The following is a 19,158-nucleotide window of genomic DNA, read 5'->3' on the forward strand; positions in this document are numbered from 1 at the left end:
CATAACAGACGCAAGATGAACGAAAGGCCCAGTATCCGTCTTCAGCATAGGGCAGAAAGGGGCCTGTGGGAGGGATGGGGCAGTGGTGTCATTGGTTCTGATAAGAAACGTTTAGATTGCAAACACAGAAACAAATGGTGGTATTTTCAGATTTTAATGACTTTGGGAGCTGGTTTGAAAAAAAAAATGAATAAAAAAATTAAAATTTTAAAGAAGCTCCTAAATTCATTTCTGTGTGGACAATGACCTTAATTTACCTGTGAACACAGTAACTGGCACTTATCAGATATTTAATAAGAAACATTTGTAAATAAAAAAATGGGAGTTCCCTCCGATAAGAGATTCCTGTCAGAATGAACATGAACTCCATCCTCAGGCAGAATTTCAGTCACGTCCAGAGGGAGGCTGGAGTCATCGAGTCCGAATCCCTTCATTGTTGAGGTGGCTGATTGGAGCAGAGTCTGTAAGGTGGTCAGGGTCTGTCAAGGCGGTAAACCTCGACCTTGCTGGTGGACACAGAAGGAGAAGGGATGCCGTAGGGCTGTATGAGGTGAGCTATTTTTAACCTGTGGGACACCTGAGGCAGCTGATAAGATACCGGCAGGTCAAGAGACTGTTTCTTCGGTGGTTGCCGAGTCAAATACTCTGGCATAGGAGGAGTATGGTGAGCGATTTCTGGATGGCTTCAAGGAGATTCTGGTCCACCATCTGGACTCAGGTGGGGGAAGCAGGGCACCATCAACACTGTGTACCCTGGAGATGGGGCGCTGTTGACCTCGATTTAGGATATTGTGGATTGGTTGAGGGAATACTTCATAGACCCTACAAACACGTCTTCCAATGAGGAAGCAGTCTGGGGACTTGGAGTTGGGCTCTTCTATCTCTGGGACTGTGGTCACAGAGGTGGTCGAAAAACTCCCAGGCGGCAGGGCCCCGGAGGATTGACGAGACCCGCCCAGAGTTTGTCACAGCTTTGGCTGCTGTGGGACTGGCTGACGTGCCTCTGGATTGGCCATATGTGTTCCAGCTGTCGTCCCTGGTGAGGTCTATTTGGTGGTCCTAGAGTAGAGGGTTAGGTGCCTTGAGATGACATTGTTGTGAAATGGTGCAATATAAATAAAGCTGAACTGAATTTGAAAAACATTGGGATCAACATTTTCTGGAGGAGTTGCTTGTGAAAACAAATGTAAGCAACATTCTTCTTGAGCTTTTTGTGGATAATACCCGGCTAGAATTGTAATTAATGATGAGTTTGAGAAAATAAAAAATTAGTGAAACCCTGAATATGATGGGTAATCTTACAGCAAATGAGCCAATGAGAGCTTTAAAAGTCTCGTCTACTGAGGCTTTGTTTGCTTTTATGTTGTAAAAGCAGTAGTTAAACAGACAAGTTAAGAAGCTTTAATGGTATGAACTATTGCTTCATAACTAGCCACCTTAACTACTGCACTACTACTATTGTTTTGTCACTTTCATTACTTACTCTTTATACTCTTGAACATTCTGTAAATACTTTCATTTTCTATTTTTACATTTGCAAGTTACTCTTATTTTGAACTTTTTCTCTATTTTTTTAACTCCTCCTGTCCAACATCATAGTGTGGCTGCCATGCTGTGTTCAACAAATCTGCTTTGCCAAGAGGAGCTTTATGGAAATAAGACTCCTTAATATTTAAACATTATTAAAATTTTTATTTTTAATTACTTTTTTGCTGAATTTAGATTTAAAAACTGGACCTGAAACAGGGGGTGAAAGAAAGGGGTGAAAGCCCTGAGATGACACTGTTGCAAAGTGGCGCTATACAAATAAAGCTAAAAGTGGAGAGAACAGAGAAAACAGAGAAAATAGGACAACCAGCTGCGACACCTGTAGAGAAACAGAAAACATCCTACGGCTTTTCATGAAAACACAGCACAATCATCAGGAGCGCCTGCAGGACGACACGCTGAAAATCATGAACATAAAAACAACCGCAGAAAGTATGTGTGTTATATTATTCTTACACTTATACTTGCACAGTCTGGATGGGACTCAGCTTACATGCATGTTGTACTTGTATGATAGAGTATGTGACAAATAAACATCTAGAAAAGAAACTAAACATGTTCAAACACAACAAAAATAATCTATTCTACTGTGTTTTTCTTCCTCTAACTCTAGAAAATAATATATTTTCCTTCTGGAATTATAGTACTTTTCAAATTTAATTTGATTTAATTTCAAGTCAAACTATTGTTGATTTCAACATTTAATCAGTGAAAACATGCTCTTTAGTTGAAAATAAATACATTTAATTTAAATTCTTAAACAAAAGTTTTGCTTTGATACACAAAAATAAATCAGTTGATCCACTTTCATTAACAAACAGGAAGAAAAAAACCACAAACTGTCAACTTAAAGTCTGGATGTGATGCACACAGGTGCATCGGTCCATGTGCGAAGAAAAGAGAAAAAGAAGTGAGGTGTGAGTGGTTTGGAGGTAATTTGAGAGGAACGTCTGAGTTTACAGTGTAGCTACAGAGGAGCTCGTGTTAACAGGAATAAAACTGTTACTTATTGAACTTGCTGTAATCGGGTTGGATAAACTTACAGCAGAGTCTGAATAAGCTTTGAGGACCTCTGGGTGAACAAACTTAAAAACTATTGATATTTTGTGCAGCATAAATTCATACATGTTCATGGAGTGAAACCATTTAGGAATGCACAGCATCAGCTGGAACTGCTGATAAATCCTACATACCAGTAAATATAAGCATGCAAACAGCTAAATGTTAAACTATGGAGGGCATGAATGTACCATACAAATCAAGCCATGTCTGAGGAGATTTAATCTAAAATTAAAACCATGTTTTAATTTAAAAAACCATGTTGTATCTCTGCTTTTGGTCCATGTTTGGATGAAATGTTCCATTATGTTCAGCAGCTCGAAGTTTGGTGCTGGGAAGGTAATGTAAAGTGTTTTTTTTTAGCTTTATACGCAGCGTCACCACCTGGATTTAACAGCAGAAAGGTAGGAACCAATATTGGAAAAGTACCTCAGGGATTTATACATTTCAGCTGGTATCAAGTTCCTAAATCAAACGGATGCAGCTACAGCTTTTCATTTTTAAAAAAAAAAAAAACTGTTGTCATGGAAACGGTTTAAGAAAAGTCAAAGTAGTAGAGGTGTAACAAACATCGATCTGCATCAGTTCATACTTTCAATGATCAATGAGTAAATATTTTAATATTCTAGAGATATGAATGGAAGGGATTGTGATGTCTCGTATCGATCGCTGGCTCCTGCATTAAATCTGAATCGTATTGTAGTAGACATTGAGATCAGTAAAAAGAAGTTGAGCAGGTTGTTGATGCATCACAAGTTAAATATTCTTTTTTCTATCAACGCCACTTGAAGGGCTCTGTAATATCGTACTGTGATCTTTTGATGTAAACCCCTAGGAATTATCGGTTAATAATAAAAATGAATATAACTCTTGAAGGAAATATAAAGTGGGCTGTTGCGTAAACTCATCCCAACAACGCTATTAGGTTGTCAAACCTTGAGGTGGTAAAAGTAAATATTCTAATAATGGATTAAACTGTTAATCTGTAGCAGGCAGCAAAATAATGAGCCTTAAATAACAAAAGTTCCAGATAATCACATACAGCCATAGTTTCATATTAACTAAAAGAAAAAAACCTCTAATTTTAGAGACACTGAATGTCTCAAGATAATAAAATATATAGATAATAATCTCTTTTGTTGCCACAGCGCTGCAGGTGTCTGCTTGTAATCTTGAGGTATCTCATCATGTTGCCCCGCGTCCAGCATACTGAGCAGAAATGGCTGCTTTAATGTTTGTCCCATTCATGCAGAACCCTGACTTCCTTTTCTGATGATCACTTCCTCTCCTGAAGCCAACTTCCTGTACAGCTGGGAGAGTTCGTCAGGTCGCGGCGCCTTCGACTCCGGCGTGCAGGGAATATCGAAATCTGATGATACCTGAGAAGCTGACAGCTCCTCCATCTCTGATTGGACGATCCCGTTATCATTCCGGGTTTCCACGTCACCCTGTTCCCGCCTGCTCTGCTCCGGCTGGAGGATCAAGGTGTCGGGTAAATGTGAGTCCATGTTCTGCGAGGAGTGATTGGACAAAGAGGCGGACAGGGTCAGGTTGAAGGTTTCGTCAATGTCTGGACTTTCCTCTTCGTCACTGAACAGTTCGGGCGTCTGCGAATCGGTCGCTCTGGAGGGGGAGGGGGCGAGGGAGCAGCAGGACTGTGATTGGCTGTTCTGGCTGTCAGTCAGCACCTCTGTGGTGAAAAAATCATCCCATTTTGGAACCATAGAGGCAGTCACTGTTTCTCTGCTTTCTTCCTCTCTTTTTCCATCCCCTTTGCCCGCTCCATCCCCCTCCTCCTCCTCCTCATCGTCATCTTCACCATTGGACTCAGTGCAGTCGAAGTAGTTTTGTGCAACAGACTGCGAGTTGGATTCTAGCAGAGGTAAAGAAACGGGCACTGGAGGTGCAGGTCTCTCAGGGCTGTTCTCTAAAGTCAATAAAACAAAAGCAAATTAAGAGTTCAGTAAATAATGAAGGATTATTGATTCTTATTACATCATTAAAAATCTTTAAACTCATGGAAGATTTATTTAATCATTAAATTCCAGTCTTGTCTGTGTGTAGTGTAAAAAGTCTTTTTCTGATTGTAGATTGAAGTTTTCTGCTCTTTATTCGCTTTCCTGCTTTTAAAACTTGGAAAAATCTCGTAAGAGGCGAATTAATCTGAAAATGGATTTGCAGACGCCCCTTTCAGATCCTAAATGTGCCATTTTTTATTGTTACTGTGGGTATAATATAACCTTACAGGAGATGGCTACCATTTCTGTCCCTGTTTGAATGCCTGTTCTGAACTGGTCCTGAACTGGTGCTGAACTGGTACTGACGGCTCCCAGTGGAACAGACTGCACCACTCTCACAGCACAGAGTTTTTAAGTAAAAACCCGGAAACTTTTGCTTTGTCTTTCTTTTGATCATTTATTGTCTTTAGCAGCTCCCTTAACCCTTTCTTTTTTTTTTACATCTCAGTTTTATGATTTGTTCTTAAATGAAAACTCTAGGCCTACCTCAGCAGAGTTGGCTTGTTTTTAAATTAAACCAGCTGATTTCTTTCATTTTTAAAGTTCAGAAATGTCACTGTGGCTGTTTTATCAAACCTCAAGAAAATTTAAACTGTTGAGCACAAGTTACCAGATGCCAAGAAGAATACAAATCTAAGGACCAAAAGGCAACATGAGGCAAAATAAAACGTAAATAAACTAAAATGAAGAAGATTTTGAAGCAAACCTTCATTAAGTCGAGCAGCATCATTACAATCAATCTTTCTCACGCTGCATCTCCGGTGGAAAAACTTCACTTTAATTTCTGTAAAATACACACCAGTCTTTGCCTCCAGGCTCAACCCCATCCTCTTCCTCACAGGTGCCAGGTCCAAACCTTCGAACAGCTCATCGTCGCTCTCCGAGTCTGAACAGAAACAAACATCTGAATGTAAACCTGCGACTAAAAACAGCCTACAAAGACTAAACCAAAGCCATGAATGATGATCAAATAACGGTTTCAAAACATGTAAATGTTGGGTCAGAAATAAATTCCGTGTACACATAAAACTGTAAATATCAATCAAAGCAACCCTAAGATTCAACATCATCATCTCAAATCTGGTCCCTAGAAAATCCAGAAACCACCCGTAAATTTCAAAGATCCAGAAGAAACTTTACTCTGGTTTTTCCAGCTTAAACATTCTGGATATTTGTTTTTTTAACGATGTCAGAATGAAGCTAAAATCCAATATAATGCAAGACAAGTTATGCTGGGCTCACACCAAACGATTTTCATGATCACAGACTAAAAACGGAAGTCTTTAGGAAACCTTCGGGTTTCACTGGAGTCACAGCGCGCTCCCGTCATCTCGGTCGTTAGGTTTAAGCTGGTAATCTGAGCTGTTTAACGTCAATCTTTCCCCAGTCTGGATCTGCGACAATATCAAACATGTTTGATATTATCGCAAGTCGAAGTGACGAAACACGATCAACAACCAATAGATGAGCTCTGACAAAAGCAGAAACAAGAACAAGACAGTCAGACCACCAGCAAAAACGGAGGTGTAAAAAAAAAAAAGACAAACAAGAAGCAGTGATGAAACGTCGTCGGTGGAGCATCCAGAAAGAGGAGCAGATGGTTATTAAGAAGTACACGTCTGCTGTGGATCATTTATGTGTTACAGTATGATGATCTAACAAATAAGAGAAGAATAAAAACTCATTCATCCCTCCAGATTCTGATGAGTCGGTGTAACACCTGGTGGAGATGCAAAGCCACACTTAATAATGATGATGTGTAATTTCCTCCTGGAGGGAAACTCCCCTTGTTTGCTTTACTGTGGGCAGATCAGACCTGTTTGAGATCAACTGTCCAACATATCACCATAAAATGCTAAAAGAATCTAGCTGCAGTCTTGTAATTTGTGACCATACACGATTCACAGTCTTTGTCAAACCTCAGTCTAAAACTAGGCTGAGAAATAAGACTAAACATTGGTCTTTAGATGTGAGCTGGTAGATTTTCAGAGTCTTGTGCAAATCTTTTAAAAGTCTTCTGGTGTAAGCCCAGCTTTAGTTATTTATATATTATATATAAATGACATACTATGTTAGCTCTTGCTTCAATAAATTGAGATGAAGGAATTACCATTACATGATTCCACTTAGTATCAGAGTAGCATCAAGCTGTATATTATTTCTGTACATTTCACTCAAAAGTTAAATAATCTTTATAATTTTTTGGGGAGAAGTTGTGTATGATATTATTGGCTATCAAGTTATAAAAAAAACAACTACTTAAAATCAAAGTATTTCAATGGGTCAAAATAATTCAATACATGCAAACCATCATTTCTTTGTTTCTCTCTCCAGCGATATGACTTTATAGTCTTTTAAAATGCTCTTGAAGAATGGTCCTTCAGGCTTTCTACGTGTCTTTCAACAACTCTTTATTTACGTAAAGCTGGAATGAATCCGTCTATAAACACGTGCACAAACATAACATAACGCCTTCTAGCGTTGTATCGACACATGACAAACAACTTGGTAAAGAACCAGTTTAAACTGGATCTTAAAGCGCTTTGTGACCAGCAGCCTGTCACAAAGACACAACTTGTTCCCATTTCTTTAGTTGAATCTCTGTAAAACAACAAAAATAAAAAAAGTTTGATAGGAGAGATAGGACGAAAACAACTACATCTACAGCAGATGAACAGGATCTGAAAGTCCTGAAGAAATAGGAACAAATCCAGAAAAGACCTGAACCAGGACTTGATAGATGCATCTGGACCTTACTGTTGGCTGAAGCCTCATCAGAAATGGTCTCCATGGAAACGTGGCTGTCAAGAACCCATTAACGGTCCCTCCAGGATTTCACATTTTTTATGACTGTTCTAACCTAAAATGCCTGTTGTTGCAGGTTTTGGCTACATTAAGCTCTGTTCTCATACTTTCACCATTTACAGCAGATCTGGATGATACAGAACCATCATGATGATTTTCCTCATCTATTCACACATTTCAGACCTTCTCCAGCCACGTTTGGAGTAGAAAAAGGTTTTTAAGCTGAATTAGTTTATCTTCCACCACAATTTTGCACATGAAACAAACAGTCTTAATTTTCACGCTCAACACTGACAATTATTTTCAGGCTCTGTGGCCTTCACTAGGCAGCAAAAGCAGGTCAGAACGAGCAGGGCTGATGCAGAAATAATCCCCCAGCCGGGACTCGAACCTGCACCGGCTGTTTCGAAGAATTGTACTCTCTTTATGTGAAGCTGTCACTCAACCAGTTGCGCAAAACCACCACACTGGGAAAGTGTGCCTCACGGTAACGTCAGACAGCAGATGCCACACTTTTCTTCTGCATCATGATCAGAAGCAAAGATTAGTCAAAGTTGCATTAAATTTGCATTGATTGGAAAAAATTGCAAGGACGTACAGAAGTCTTAACACTAGAACATTTTGACCGTTTTAAAATGTGTAAATTCAATAACGGTCAAATAAAATCACAAAGCCTGACTTTTCCTAAAACTATGTGTAATTCCATTTAAACTAGTTTTATTATTTAGTATGTAAAGAACAGAGGATGTATGGTCATCTGTGGTCAGGTGGTCATTTTGATCACACGGGACTTTGAGCCGTTCTAGTTTTAGTTTCCATGACGTTCTGGATCAGATGATGTGGAAGTACGCTGTATTTTACAACACACGGGACGTTGCAGGAATAATCAATCATGCAGTGAAACTCAAACAGCTCAAAGCGGTTTCTATAGCAGCAGGCAGAGGAGTTTATGAAGGGAAACAGCCAGCAAGGCAGGTGGAACAACATGGACTGCAGCACAATGCTAAGGTGGAGCAGACGGAGAAGCTGGAATAAAAAAATTAAAAAACTCTGACACCAGCAGCACATGATGCAAAGCTGAGTGTGGCTGTGACTTAAATAGTGAGTAAACAGTGTTTGACTGTAAATATTCTAGCCTAACTCTGACTTCTGTCATGTCTGTGTTTTCTAATCCTTCCCTGCTACAAATATTCTGGCTACGCAAATTAAAGTTTAGATTTGTTTGTTTCTGTGGCAACAAGGCTCCAATTGTTGCTTTATACTGCGTTTTGTAAAGCATTTGATTATAATTAACATTTTTTTAGTTGTAGACTTATAAAGGGAATTAATTGAAGTTCAAATGCATCAGTCAAAATGGCCGCTGGTGAATGTTTTAGTCGTTATATAACCGTGGCCGTTCTAACAGGAAAAAAGCCTAAGTTACACCACATGACACAAGAACTGGACTGAAAAATAGTGGCAACAGGTCTAATGGAGGGATGGGAAGAATGGAAGAAAAGGCAGAAACATCCAAAGAAGAGCTTTGGAAAATTCTTCAAGGATCCTGGAGAACTATTCCTTAAGACTACCTAAAAAATGACATGTTCACTAGAATTGTACAAACGGTTTAGCTGATCAGCTGTTGGACCTGTTTCTGGTTTATTTTAACATTTTCCAGATCCGTTTAATTTCTCTTTGTTGTCATTTTCTCTTTTTTTTCTAATTTCTTTAAGCACCAGGTTGTCAGGAAGGTCTCTGCCTGCGCTGGGAGTGTGTGAAGGTTTTGGAGCATTTGTTCCTCTGAAAAGTCGGTCGCTTATCTCTGCAACCTGAAAGAACTGGGGCTTATCTGTAAACAAACGTCACAGCCACAGAGGCAGGAACACGTGTTGTTGTGAAGAGTTTCTCTCATTATGTGAGGGCTGCTTTTGTGTTTGTGTCACCGTAAGTAGGACGCTGCACCCTGCTGCGTTTGAGGACTCCCAGAGGTTTGTAAACGACAGCTGCCTGATGAGTCTGGTTCCTACACATCAGCCTCAACCTGAAAAAACAAAGTCAACGTCATTATCTTCATTAATACATTTATAACCTCTGGTTCCTCTCACAATGTTACCTTCACTGACCTGATGTTTCAGTCATGTTTGTTTTGCACTTACTGTATAAAATCAGTTAAAGTAGAATAATAATAATCCGAATTTTCTTTAATTTATTATTTTGACATAGACCATAATTAAACACGATGTAATTACTGTGCATCATCTTACAGTCAGAATTCACTCACATCTGTGTGACCTCAGTCAGCGAGCGACCGATAGGGACGACGCTGGGATAGACGTTGACCGGCTGGAGATACGACAAGAAGTCTTTGATCTGCACATGAAGAATATGGTGATGTTTGATGTTTTTTTTTTAATACCAGGATTATACTTACAGCCCTTTTAGTTGTGAATTTATACTTTATTTCTTTTGGTTATGTCATTTCAGGCAGGAGGCATGAAAAAAGGCCTCATCAGGAAAGATTATTATCTAGCATTTATGATTAACTGGAAATAAAACAACACAGGTGGTTAATCCATCCATTGGATTTCTAGGAAAATGTCACAAGTAAACAAAGAAATGCATGGTTAAGACACATAATTCTGAATATGAATGCAAACAAATTACCTCAGAGTAGGAGGAGTGGAAGCTGAAGCAGGCTCTGTATGAACTGACTCCTGTCCTAGAAAACCAGCAAAAACACACGTTTAGCATTCGTTATCTCTCTAAAAAACACTAATGCTGAATTATTCCCGACACATTTGAAGCTGTTCTTACTTTATAATCACATTGGTCTTCTTGGTTCTCTCTCCGAACCACATGGTGGACGGTTTAATGCTGATGATGCGAAGAGGAGTCCCATCAGCTGCTGTGCAACCACAAGGTACCCGGTTAGCTTGGAAGAACTCTTCATCCTGCATGAACACACAAAATGATTTTCTGTTACTTTAAGAACTATTCTCAGCAGGGATTAAAGCAGCAGCTGATGAAGTCTAGATTTGTAAATTATTCTGTTTACAGAGTTTCAAGAGCTGTTGCAGCTGCTGATGGACAGGAAACACTGTTGTAATAAGAGAGCTGTCAGTGGAAACAATAAAAAGCTTTATAAAACTATTCAGCTCAAAAAGTGTAGAAAAAGACGCAGGTTTTTCCCAGTCAGCTGTGGGAAGGTTGTAAAAGAGACAGTTACCAGTCAACTTCGGAAGGGGTTAAATCTTAAAGGTCCCATATTATGCAAAATTCACTTTTTAATGGTTTTGGAACAGTCATACTGGTCCCCCCGCATGTGTAGGAGACCCGTAAGTGTGAAACTCTTTCAGGCGCTCTCTCTCCCCCCTGCTCCACCTCTAGGGAAGTAAGCGCTGAAATGAGCTTGTTTGAAAGCGTGTACGTTATGACGTCATAAGGGACAATAACCACTCCCCACAGAGCGATGGACCCGTCTACCGGCTCTCAAAGCCCGCCCTCTAAAAATCACCTAGCGCCCAGTGTTTTTCCCTCTTCGGCAACCCTCGTTAGCGGACATGGCTAAGCGACAGAAGCACTGTTCTGTTTGTGGCTGCATAAATGAACACGAAAACGTTTTTTTACTTCCATCCACTGAACCCACGAGGACTGAGTGGATTAATTTTATTTTTGGAGGAAATGTACCCGGAAAACTTCCAAAGGTTTTGCATGTCTGTGGCCAGCATTTCAAAGAGGACTGTTTCCACAACATGGGGGCATGGAAAGCAGGCTTCGCCAACCGTTTGAAGCTGAAGCCAGGTTCAATACCAACTGTCCGTGACACAGCTGGAGAGGTAAGAGCTGGCAGTTATTTTATCGTTTCGGCCTTATTAGTCTGATAGCTTGAAAATATATTAACCTGTCAATCACCTCATGACGGGCGATGCGATGGGCGGAGCCAACAGCTGAGCTGCTCCACCAGGGTTCCGCCCACCATAAACGGCACATTTCTGAAGCTGCTAAAAAGAGGGAGGTGAAGAGAAGCCGCTGCACTCAAACTGAGGGTCGATTTGTCCATACCATGGCGGAAATATTTCATTTAGATATTAATGAATGGTCTCAGATTGGGAATAAAGTGTATAATATGGGACCTTTAAGGACAGAAAACTCAAGGTAATATGAGTGAAGACAGAAATCAATCAAAAGTCAGTTTGGTGATGCGGAGCTCATTCTTCAGGATGCTGCATCAGTCCACAGAGCAAAGAGCGATCAAGTAAACCAGATCAACTCAGTGGCACCACCAGCACACAATCCAGATCTCAATCCCAGTTCAGATCCATCGAGGAAAAAAAAGGGCTGAATCCTTCAGAGCTGAGCTGTCGACTGCTCTACTAGAAATCTGGACTTTTATCATGATGAAGCCATCAAAGAATTTAAGCTACCCTTCCCTTGTTTCTACTCTTGATGCTACGCTAAGCTAACAGCTGCTGTTTTATTATTGTTCATTCTATAAACATTCATGCTGTATTTGAGGAAATAAGTGTGCAAGATGTTCTTTTACGTGCAGATGAGCCCGGCACACATTCTAGTTCTAGGTCTGCGTGTAAACTCACATTTGTCACCTTTAACGAGCATGAACTATCACGCTCTGAAGCCGTTTTACATCAAGCCGGTCTCATGAAGAGAAAACGAACCTTTGGATGTCGACAGGCATGTATCTGAGTCTTGCGGTTGGTTGTCACATAACTCAGGATCTCCGGCATCTTCTTGAACATGGCCAGATTGTTGACGTGGATCTGCAGGAAAAACCATTAAACCACAAAAATACTTCAAACTTAAACTGTGCTTTAATTCACCTGCTTTACGTCCTTATTTCTCTGAAATTTGACTGATATGAAATATGAAAACTGGATCATTGGTTAGAGAAATCTGAAGCGTCTTCTCAGCAGATCTGGAGGAGTGAAATGAAGCTCTGTGAATGAGGTTTGTGAACGTCTTACCTGTGTGTTGAACTTATCTCCCAGGTTGATGAACAGGTACTCGTAGCCGTACGCAGCTTTGCAGTTGAGCCACACGATGTGATACGAACTCTGACTGATCCAGTTTCCAACAAGCTCTGAGATGCCGCTCAAACAGACTTCCTACAAACACACACAATTCCTTCATGAAGCACCATCTTTAAAACTTTTACCTCATTGGAAAAGTGATCCAGTACAACCAGTCACATTTAGGTAAAAACACTCACCCGAGTGGGTATCTGGTAGAAACGTGGGTCATAGAAGGTGGAGTCCAGATAGATGCTCTGAATATCTTTCACCCTGTGAGACATGCAGCAGTGATGTCGACTGAAACGTGCCGCTGAACAACATAAATGAATCTTAAAGTCTATAAATGTTGATTGACTTCTTTCAACACAGGAAGCTGCACGCTGTTCATTTTCAGTCTGTTAAAGCAGGGGGTCCCCATCAAAATCTTCTATTCAATATTTTAACAACTGTATTCTTAGTAAAAATAAAAAGATATAATAATTTATAGGGCCACAACTTGTGCATCCAATCTCAAGTTGCATTTTCATCCATGTGGGGGTTTCGTGAGGTCAGTGAGCAGGAGGAGCTACAGTAGTGGAGGACTTCATGTCTATCCTGGTAACCTTGATTTTTCCTGCAACATTTAAATAATAAAACTTGTCTGAGAAACACCAGAGATGACCTGTTCCCATTAAAAAAAAAAAAGGAAGGCTCTATGTTGTTAATGCAAAGGACAGGACTTGGCCAGAATACAGTATTTATGGTGAGAATCTCACTAATGAGAGCATAAACCAAGGCGTGGTTTCAGCACGGGGTGGGGCGGGGTCCCCGGCTGTTTGCATGAAGAGGGTCCTCAAGAAAACTACTGTGGTAGAGGATGAACTAACCTGCTGCCGGAGTGCAGATACTCCATTCTGGACGCGTCTCCAGCCGCCAACCTGAAGTCACCCGTGTACAATACGTTGCCCTGGCAACCCTCAAACAGGAACCTACAAACACAAACAACCAACAGCACCGTTAACATCAACTGAGGATTATAGTTGATATAAAAGTACTAAACTTCTGAGATTTATTGCCTTTCAAACCAGACACAAGCTGTTCTGTGTGATAGATTGTTGGGCTCTATGAAATTGTTTCTATAAATTCTGTGTTTGACTCTGGAAACGCATGTTTGCATTTGGAAAATCTACTTTGGTGTTTCAATTGGTATCTTAGCTGTCGCTGATTTTCTGAGGGGAAACCTGAGACCCGTCAATACAGGTGACGTCACATTGACAGGAAGCTGCAGCGGCCAAAATACCTTTGAATTTCATCTTGCTTTTCTTGTTCATTTGGCTCAAACATCATGTAAAACGGTTTGATTATTCAAGAAAGCAGATAAAACCCTTGTATGAACAAATTCTACCTTTAATGCCCAATCATAGGGCCTATAAGTGGCTGCTGCAGGAAGAAAGATGCCAACCTTCTAAGCATGTTCATATCTTTGCTGTAAAAATCCAAGAACAATGTTAAATGATGATGCTATCATCTCAGAAGGTGTCAGAGTTGTGTGTATCTTTAAAATTCTGTGTTTTTGCTTTGTAACATCACTGTTTACACTGATTTATAAAGGTAAATGTTATAATAAAGTAGTTTTGATATCACATAGTGATTAAACACAGAAAAAAACAACATCATAAACATTTTATGGGGTGAATCCTGAAAACAGGACAGTGTTGGGAAATTCAGCAAAAAGTCGGCTGAGGCCGATGTGGGAGTTATTATACAGACCAACAGACAAACATGAAAAACTCTCAAATGAAGGAGGAGTGGATCATTGTTTATGTCGGATTGGGGTGGTGTGTTTTTTATTGGTTGGTTTATTAAAAAATTATAATAATTGATTAGATTAGTTCTGTTCATTGTTGTTTTAACTTTGTTAGTTTTAGTCTATTTTCCTTTTTGCTGTTTTTCTTTTCTTTTATGTAAAACTACATGTAGAAGCTGAACAGTTTCAATCCCCGTCAACATCCAGACATGATTTATTCAGGACAGCCTCAGCTGTCAGATTATGAGGCAAAAATGATGTAAAATAATCAATAGATTTAGCAGCATAAAGACCGACCTAAAAAACAATGTAGAAATACCACACAGATCAACAGTGACCAAGCCTTTTCTCATCTGCACATCATTCTCTCAAGTCTTGGGTTTCAGGAGAAAAAAATATTAGAATTAAAACAAACACACAACAGAAACTATTTACATATTTACACTTTTTCCTCATTTCCTGTTATTTATGTTACTATTTACCTGCTACCCTCACAAAATTAACTCCAACTCAGCTGTTTCTTTGCACCACCGTGCATCAAAAACATCTTCTTGGCTTTATTCCAGCCATAGAGGAGCATTATTTTTCTTCTTTTCAGACACACAGAACTTTCTGTTCACTTGTTGATCTTTGGCTGCTCCTGATTGGACATTACCATCAATTTAAGCTCTCTGATTGGTGGAAAGTTAAACAGGAATTGACATCATCATTTCAAGATCTAAATAGAGGACTCTTAGCAACATATTAGTGATCATTTTTTATTTAGAAAATGTAACAAATAATGGCATCATGGATCACTCATTGTGGATTTACCATTTAAAGACTGAATAAACACAACATTTTGTGTCTGGATATAAATGCCTGGGAAACTTCCATAGATCGCCTAAAGGATGAGCCATCTATCACAGTTTACTGCACAGTTACAAACTACCCTTCCTGAGATGCTGATGACGTTAGAAGAGATGGAGCCCGGTGGCGCTGGAGTTTTAAGGGTTAAAAAGGTCTTGGGTTTGTCTCAAATCATGCAGATTTATACTGTTTATTGTCGCCTGTGGAAAAATACAGACGGAAAAATAAAGCTGCTACAGAATGATCCAACTCACATGACGGAGCCGGGACAATGACCTGCAGGCAGCAACGTCACCACAATCTCTTCTTTCTGACACAGCAAACAAAGAAACAAGCGGATGAGATTAGTGTTAACTAGCTGTGCAGGAACAAAAAACAAACACTTACCTCCCCAGATGCTTCATCCACAAGGGAAATCTGAGTTGGGCTCTCCAGCTCCAGAGGAACCTGATTATTAATCACAAGAAACTTGAGATTTCAATAAACTACTGGAATCAAAAATTGGGTTTTGTTCAATCAAAATAAAAACAGCAGTGTGATTATGATGACTTACAATGTATTCCTCCCAGAAAGCATACTTTGGGTTGTTTAACAGCAGCTCTTTGGTCACAAAGGAGCAGTACAGCCTGACTGTACGACTGCAAACAGACAGCAGGACGCTCAGTTTTAATTCATTTTCTAGTTCTTGATTACAGCTCCCTACATCACTTTGGTAAACAACCCTGTAAACAATCTTTCTCACCACTTAATACACAAAACAAAAGGTTTAAGTTCTCGGAAAATGTCATGAAACTGGTCAAGAAGGAAAATTTAAAGTTCAAGTTTGATTTGCTCATTTTTCAGAATAAACTTTTAATTTACATTTTATCTCAGGATTTTTACCACGTTGTGTTACAGTCTTGACTTTAATCTATTTTTTACTGATTTAATTAAACAAAGAAACAACACGTATACTCTTTGTGTAAGAGGCAGTGGCGCCAACACTGCAGGAGGGCTGCCGACCCGCTGCTCTGCTTTAGTACTGCAACTCTTTCCTACCTGCATTTAATACCATTCAACCTCCTTTGTTGTGGGACAAATTGACCAGCAAGGAAGTGGAGCCACACCTTGTTTAGTGGATAACTGATGCCAGTTTGTGAGGATAGGTAACATTACATCCAGCACCCAGATCAGTGGTACAGGAGCCCCACAGGGGCTGTGTTTCCTGTCCTATTCATGTTATACACTGCTGACTTCCAACACAACTCTGAACTGTGTCACATGCAGAAATTTTCAGAAGACACAGCCACCGTTGCATGTATCAGAGGAAATTAGGAGGGGAAGTACAGGAAACTAGTGAGAGACTTCATGGAGTGATGTGGGAGGAACCACCACACCGTAATACCTCAAAAACTAAAGAGTGGGTGCTGAACTTTCAGAAACAGCATTCTTCTCCACAACCTGTCTGTATTGGGGTCGTGGCTACTGAGACAGTCACATCCTACAAATATCTGGGTCTCATCTTGGACAATAAACTGGACTGGTCTTTAAACATAGATTATCGCTACAGGAAGGGACAAGCAAGGCTTTAATTCCTGCAGAGGCTGGCTTCTTTAACATCTGCAGTAAGCTGCTGCAGATGTTTTATCTGTCGAAGGTTGCCAGCGGGCTCCTGTATGCTGTGGTCAGCTAGGGAAGCATGAGGGGCACACGCTGACTGAATAAAATCATTAAAAAGGCAGGCTCAGTTGTGGGGCTGAAGCTGGACTCTGTGGAGGCAGTGACAGAACACAAGATTCTGTCTAAATTTCAATCCATCACCCACCATCTGCATTCTGTCTTCTCACAGAGGAGGAACACGTTCAGCGCTACAGCACTAGACCGTTGTTTCTCACCTGTTCCACAGACAGACTGAGGAAGTCCTTTGTCCCCTCGGCAATAAGGCTGCGTACAGCCGGATTTATACTCGCAGGGTATCTGCGTAAGGTTGGTTACGGCATCACGCCATATGCTCCACAGAGGTCCGCAGAGGCTCGACGTGCACCCCTGCTTGCCGTGCAGTTACGTTGATGCACTCCATTGTGATTGGTGGGTTTGTGATTACGTAATTCCAGATTTCTGGAGGTTCTTGCTGAATTTGTGCCGTAACCCTACATACGAGCTCAAGAGCACATTTCGGAACACAAGTCTGCATGATAGTGGCAAAGGTGCCGCTCTTTACTGAAATAGACTAAGGCAGACTGATTATGAAGATTTACTTTTAGTGACTTTTTAAAAATCTATGAATTTTGGTGATTGTATTTTTGTGTTTGATTATATTTATTTAGTGTGTGAAAGTTTTTATGGTGTGCATGAGCATTCAGTGATAAAGTCTGTCTATCGATTTTAATCTTAGATTGGTTTGAAAATATAAAACTTTTGGGGGGGGATAAAATCTGATGTACCACAAATGTATTTATTTATTTTTTTTTTTTTTTTGTTTGTTTGTTTGTTTTTTTCATTTTTATCTTATCAATATAAATTTAATAAAATCAAATTTCAAATTTTAATCATGCAATCTTGGCTTTTTATCTACAAACAAAAATTACTTAATCCGTGTATTTTAGGATTTTAAAGTTTAGTTGTGTATAATTTTCTTTTATTTTTAATATTTATTTACTTTTTCTTTAATTTTTTTAGGTCAAAAGTTTGAGTTTACTTGGTTTAATGTTTAACTTACCATTTTAAGTTTCTATCTCGAGCTACTCAACTTTACTGGTGACACTTCTTATATTTTAGTACGAGCTGCGTCCGCAGCATCAGTGGGTTAAACTTCACCTGATCTGCAGTTTCCTCTTCAGCAGTGGTCCTTTCAGTCCTTTCATGTGATCTGTTGAGAATTAAACAACGGATAAGCTTGTTAACGAACTCTGCGAACGGTCTGCTTGACAGTTTGACCGGTTTGGTTCAGCCGCGGTGTCACAGCTTTGATGCCGCTAGCTACCTTTGTGACAGTGGGAGAGGAAATATGCCCGGGCATGCAGGTTCTCCCTGTCGAACCGGTCCAGAGAAATATAGGGATACTCCTTCATTCGACCCGCAAACGAACTCATGTTTAAGCTGAGACTTTTGACAAAAGTTACTAAAAATGACCGATGAGTCGCTTTCAAAGATGTCTACATTCTTCTGTAGCATCACAGCCGCTGTGTTTGTTTGTCCCGCCCACTGAGGTGAGCTCTTCTTCTTCTACGGTTTCTTGTAAAACCGCCACCTAGCGTTAACAACTCGGTTCAGCTCTTTCATGTTTAGCTTAAAAAACAAGTTTTAAATGATTTAGCTCGTCATATTAAGGCTATATGATGCCACCCATCCAGCTTCTTTGTTTGTGTGTTTGTTTGTTTATTTCAAACATCCATATACACTTCATGGCAGGAATACAAAGAGCAAAACACAAAAGATTAAATATAATAAACTTACAACTATTTTTTTCTAATGTTAGAATTTTTTAAAAATCAGTTCTAAACAAATATTTCATATAAAATATTTCATGTAGATACTTTTAAAATGCCTAACGTCTTTTTTTAAGGAGAGTAAATATAATTTACTTTAATAAACTCAAATTTAAAACTCAGCTAATGGAACAAAGTATCTCCATCAAAGGAATCAGTTTATGGAGCAATCTAGACAAAGACATTAAAGAGGGTAAATCAAACAAGATTTCAAAAAGATCGTTTAAGTTTATTTTTGGAACATATATATTTTGTGTGTGTGTGTGTGTGTGTGTGTGTGTGTGTGTGTGTGTGTGTGTGTGTGTGTGTGTGTGTGTGTGTGTGTGTGTGTGTGTGTTAAGCATTTTTCTGTTGTGCCCAGTTTGATTTAGTGTTTCTTTGTGTTGTTTTTTTTTTTATTTTATTTTTAATTTTCTGATATGTGTTTAGGATAAATGATGTAAAAAGGGAACAGTTTATGTTAGATTTTTATTCTTTCTGCTCATTTACATTCTTGTATTATCTTAGATTATGTTTGCTTTGTTTTGGTTGATTTGTTTCAAGAATAATTAAAATAACTAAACTGAATTAAATTAAAGTGACTAAAACCACAAATCACTCAAAGATAAAGGCTATAA

At 39.5% G+C, this 19,158-nt stretch overlaps 1 protein-coding gene across 1 annotated transcript; it reads right to left on the bottom strand.

The window, feature by feature from the left end:
• Window positions 1-1,724: 1,724 nt before the first annotated feature.
• Window positions 1,725-18,250, bottom strand: dclre1c (DNA cross-link repair 1C, PSO2 homolog (S. cerevisiae)). Its single transcript, XM_041977163.1, has 15 exons — window positions 18,037-18,250; window positions 17,871-17,922; window positions 15,628-15,712; window positions 15,462-15,521; window positions 15,329-15,384; window positions 13,306-13,407; window positions 12,637-12,709; window positions 12,392-12,532; window positions 12,086-12,187; window positions 10,224-10,360; window positions 10,074-10,128; window positions 9,691-9,779; window positions 9,353-9,450; window positions 5,425-5,511; window positions 1,725-4,534 (listed from the first exon to the last, which is right to left on the bottom strand). The coding sequence occupies exons 1-15, from the start codon at window positions 18,143-18,145 to the stop codon at window positions 3,852-3,854; spliced, it is 1,929 nt and encodes a 642-aa protein (XP_041833097.1). The 5' UTR covers window positions 18,146-18,250; the 3' UTR covers window positions 1,725-3,851.
• Window positions 18,251-19,158: the final 908 nt, after the last annotated feature.

This window comes from Melanotaenia boesemani, chromosome 23, assembly GCF_017639745.1.
Source record: "Melanotaenia boesemani isolate fMelBoe1 chromosome 23, fMelBoe1.pri, whole genome shotgun sequence".
NCBI classification, from domain to species: domain Eukaryota; kingdom Metazoa; phylum Chordata; class Actinopteri; order Atheriniformes; family Melanotaeniidae; genus Melanotaenia; species Melanotaenia boesemani.